General features: G+C 57.7%; 1 protein-coding gene across 2 annotated transcripts in view; it reads left to right on the forward strand.

Annotated features, from left to right (window-relative positions):
* The window catches only part of ETNK2 (ethanolamine kinase 2), a 15,448-nt gene extending 10,771 nt beyond the window's left edge, over positions 1 to 4,677 (forward strand). For both annotated transcript variants that reach the window (XM_025205497.1, XM_025205498.1), the window contains 2 exons: positions 1,777 to 1,850; positions 2,474 to 4,677. In XM_025205497.1, coding sequence (XP_025061282.1) covers positions 1,777 to 1,841 — 65 coding nt within the window. In that variant the 3' untranslated portion in view covers positions 1,842 to 1,850; positions 2,474 to 4,677. The remainder of the gene's footprint in view (positions 1 to 1,776; positions 1,851 to 2,473) is intronic.
* The last annotated feature ends 6 nt before the right edge of the window (positions 4,678 to 4,683 follow it).

The raw sequence follows: 4,683 nt of genomic DNA on the forward strand, positions 1-4,683 counted from the left end.
AGGAATGCCCTCGCTCTGTGAGCGTCCCTCTCGGGTCCTCTGGAGGAGCAAGGTGCTCAGCTGTGCAGTGTGCCACCCCATTCCTCAGGACTATTCTGAGCTGTCCCATCCACTTTCCTCTGCCACCTTCAGGGATCTTGATTTGCCCCTGCTTTCCACTACAAATTGTCATTTAGGCCCAGCCGCTAGCCCCTAGCCATCCACAGGTGTTCAAAGTCATGAGATGTTGAGGAAGGAAGAAAGATGGGGCTCTCTCCATTGGCCTTTGGGCTTTAGAGTCTGTAGGCTGCCTCCAGGTCCAGGTTTCCAGCTTTTTTCTGCAACCTCAAGAGTATTTTTTGAAGCTCAGATTCCTTTGCAATCTGCTGACTCTGGCAGGTGAGAGAAGCACCCTAGAGCAGAGCTTGACCTATGGGAGGTGGCAGCACTAGGTAACCCTGAGCTGGGGGTGGCTTTGTGGTTTGTGACTACAGGAAAGATTGAGGTCCCTAGGCCCTGGGCTGATGGCAGCTCTGAAGAGGGGCTGCAGGGGAAGGTGGACCAGGCAGTAGATGACTTCCTCTCTCCAGACCATCTGCCTGTGGGATTGGTTCACAAGTAGCAGAGCTAGGCTGGCATCCCAGCCCACCTCACAGGCACCCTGGGCCTGAGGTCTAGCAGAGCTGGGCCCTGGTGCTGTGGCTGGGTTATCAGGGAGATCAGCACATTGGTGTCAGCCTCTTCAGAAGAATCTGGGTGCTGATTGCGTGGAAATCTGGCCCTGAGCTCTTACTGGACCAGAAGCTTAAAGGTGGCTCTGACCTTGCTGGACTCTACTCATGTTTGCCAAGGGCCAGACAGTCTGTACTGGCCCTGCTGAAGAGATGAGAGAAAGGGGCTTGGGCAGAAGAAAACAGAACCCTGTGTTGGGCTGGGGGGTGGAGGTGGCACCAGTGCCCTGAGGCAGGCGGTCAATCCAAGGGTGATGCACGCAGACTGTGAGCAGAGGGGGTGTCCACAGGAGGTGGGCAGAAGCTTCAGCTACCTGTTGGGCTGAACGTGGGACTGATCCTGCTGGGATTCAAGGCTGTCAGACTCTCTGCCAAGGCTACTTATCTAAGCGATTCCCACAGGGGGCAACAACCTGCCAGAGCTGCTCCTGGGACCTTTGTACCTGGCAGCTGGGAGGAGATTTACCTTCCTCAGAAACCAAGTCATAAACAACCGCAGATAGGTCTGCAGTGAGGACAAACCACAGGCCTGGGGAATGAGGTGCCGGTGGGGTTTCCCTTGAAATGGCTGGCTTGTACCTTGAGATGCCGCTGCTATTCCAAGCATGCAGGGGAAGAGATTCATCCTAGACATGCTATAGTGCATGAGGCACCAGACCGCAAAGGACAAAAGCCAAGGCTTGCTCCAGCTGCAAAGGGTCTGGCTGGGATCCCCGGTACCAGGAAGGAACTAAAGCGTATCTGGCTCTGGTGGATTTGAAGGCAGCCCCACCTGTGCGTGCTGTGGTCAGACAAAGCTGTGGGGCTCTGGGCTCTGTCTGGGCCTGCTCAGTGCTTATCCCAAATCCAGGTCCTTCACGAGGCAGGCGCAGGAACAAACTGGCCAGCCTAAGTGCATTAAGGTTGCTCACAGGCCGGATCCCCAGCTGGCTAGATCCGCGCTGCTGTGCTGATACCAGTGGTGCTACACTGCTCTACACCAGGTTAGGGTCTCGGCCCTGGGTATGGAGACAGCAGTGATGTATGGGAGACTTTACTGAGGCTGGTTTTTCTTACTGTGTTACAGGCCTCCCATTTGCTTTGGGCATTCTGGGCCCTGATTCAGGACAAATACTCAACCATAGACTTTAACTTCCTAAGGTGAGTGGGTTCCTGCACCAAGCCAGAGGCCTAAATGGGGAGAGGTGGATGTGGGCAGGGCAGCCCCCGCGGGCAAGGCCCTGAGCCAAGATGCCCTTCTGGGGCAGGCTAGTAAGAAGTCCTTTGCTGTTTTCCTCTGAGCTGCCAGCCTTGGGCAGCGTGCACTGTTGCTGCAGCACCCGCCAGGGCATGTTGGGAGATGCTCCTCACATGGGCATCACTCCTGTCTGAGCTGAAGAGCTCTGCTCTGTTCTCTGAGGCTGCGGTGAGCTTGGCCACCGCTAGAAGGTGACAGTGCTCCATTGTCAGACACATGAACACCCCTGTGCGCTGAGGATAGGGGCTGGTCAATCCATTGCCTCCTCAAAAGTTTGGCCCAGAAACTCCCCAAATAAAGGCAGCAAACTTCTCCTTAGGTGCACTCAGCTCTCCACCCCCCACCCCCACCTCACCTGGTATAAGAGGCCCAAGCTCCCAGGCTCCCTTATTATCTTTTCTGAGGAAACCGCTGCACCCCGCCAAGCAGCTCCTCTGTTTAGGTACCTCCCATGGGGTAGCTGATGTCCTGGCCGCAGTCCGTGCTCCCTGGTGCTAAGCCGGCCTGTGTGTCCATCTCGTGGCAGGTATGCAAAGCTAAGGTTTAGGCAGTACTTCAAGGCAAAGCCAGCGGTGACCACCCTGCACGTGTCCAAGTGACATCCCCACCTGAGGAGTCCTCCGGTCCACAAGATTGCAAGCCGTTCTCTCCTGCCACGTCCACGGACCTCAAGCTGTCACCCACAAGCAGGGAGAGCGGCCACTCAGGAGGGAGCAGAAGTGGGAAGGATGGGGGAGGCTTTCCACGGAGCTGGCAATTGAAATGGATGCCCTTGGGCATGGCAATACCATCTCTGGGCAGGGCCCAGCGATGGCTTTGCTGGAGACGCTGCAACGTGTTCAGAAAAGGACTTGGCTTTTTGTCTCGGATTGAAACACTGGACCCTGAGGGATGCGGGAAGCCCGTGGGCTCAGCCGGGCTGGACAGGGGAGTGCCTTGCGGACTGGTACCGCCTTCACAGTCAGCACTGGCCTGGCCCTGCTCTGCCCTTGGGCTGGGCCACCTCGCCGGTTTGTGCTTCACTGGACTGGACTGTTGCTGCTTGGCACTACGTTCTCTGTGGGGATGTGCCATCGATTTTGCCCCAGCGGGGAGGGGTGTCTGTCTCTACCTCTTCCTTCTGCCCCAGGGCCCCTCTGCCCTGCTGACCTCTCCTTCCGATGGACAGACGCATCCTGCAGGGTCAATGCTGGCTGCCCCAGTGGAAGACTTCTCCAACTGGGATCTTTGTGGCTGCCTCCTTCCCTGCCACCCCTGCCCCTATGCAGCTGCACAGCAGGCCCCAGACCTGCTTTCCTCCACTCCCAGCTGTGGGCAGCACAGTTCTGCCTCCCTCTGCCCTGGGGCGGGCTGAGCCCAGGAGCTCTGCAGGCCCAGGCTCCTTCCCCTTTCCTCTTTCAGCTCACTCTTAGGGGGTCTTTTCTCCCATGTTGCACAGGGCTGGAGGACTCACTGCTATGAGCCCTACAGCTGCTGCACCCAAGGCCCCAGGGCTGGGAGCCTTTCCTCTAGCCCTGAGCCTTAAAGCTGGGGTCAGAGTAGCTATAATGAGTGTGCCTCCCTACTCCCTTAACCTTGGCAAAGAGGCTCCTCTTGTCCCATGTGCTCTCAGCATCCACCCTTGCCTCAAGGAGGGGACAAGGGTGAAGGAGGGATCCTGTATGCCTGGGAGGGGGCTGTACATCCAGCATCTTCGCCCAGAAGTGGTCCGAGGGCCCTGGAGACCAAACCAGGGTTGTGTGTGCCTGCTCTGGGCTCTCTGCTCTGCCCTGCCCTTGGGCTGGAAGACTGAGATCTGAACCTTCCCTGGGGCAAGGGGAGCATGTTGGGAGCTAGAGAGGATGGCTCTGGGTTTGAGTGTCCCGTAGCTTGACCCAGGCAGTGCGCTCATGGTGCCAGGGGCTCTGAAGGTGTGTCCCGGGGTTCTTGTTTTGTGCACGTGTTTGTCTCAGGCTCTTGCTTTGCCTCAGATTCACAGTCCAGCTGCTGCCATCTCTGGGCTCCTAGCAGGGACTGGCACACGGCTGGGGCCCAGAGCGTGCTTTATACCCACCTCGGATGTGGCTGCTGAGCAAAGCTGTAAAGGAACCAGGTGGGAAGGCAGTGGGGCCTAGCCCTGCACCCCCTTGGTGGCTGCATGGTTAAGGCCTGCATCCTCTCCAAGCCCTTGGCACCTCTATGCTGGGAGTAAAGGGCCCGGAGAGCCTGGTGGTGGGAACTGGTCCCCTCTCTCTTGGTTACGGGTCCTCAGGGGTCATGTCCAGAAATGGCTGACCTGTTTCTGCCCTTTAGCTATTCCTGGCTGTGTTGCAAGCCCTGGGGCCTATGGGTAGCTGAGTCTCTCAGAGACTCTACCCTGTGCATGGGGAAGCAGTCCTGGCAGAATAATCCCATGTATCAAGAACAGTCCTTGCCCTTCATTTCATGTGCAGCTCAGGCAGGTGTGGGGGCATCACAGCACCCACTTAAGAGCTTGCCCTGTGCTCCCAGGAGGTCAGCTGGGGCTGAAGGAGGTGGCTTTAACCCTTTCAGTGGCTCGTGTATGAGCTGCAGCATGCAGGGAACACACAGGGGTTTGGAGGGGAACTGGGCTCCCCACCTGAGCTCTGGGGAGCTCGACAGGCTAATGGACACTGGTGCCGTGGGTAGTACCAGACAATCCCAGCTGCTGCTGCAAAGCAGAGCACGCCAATGCCGGAACTACAGAGACAGGGAGAGGGTGCATCCCGCTGAATA

This window comes from Alligator sinensis, unplaced genomic scaffold (genome assembly GCF_000455745.1).
Source record: "Alligator sinensis unplaced genomic scaffold, ASM45574v1 scaffold1322_1, whole genome shotgun sequence".
NCBI lineage: Eukaryota > Metazoa > Chordata > Crocodylia > Alligatoridae > Alligator > Alligator sinensis.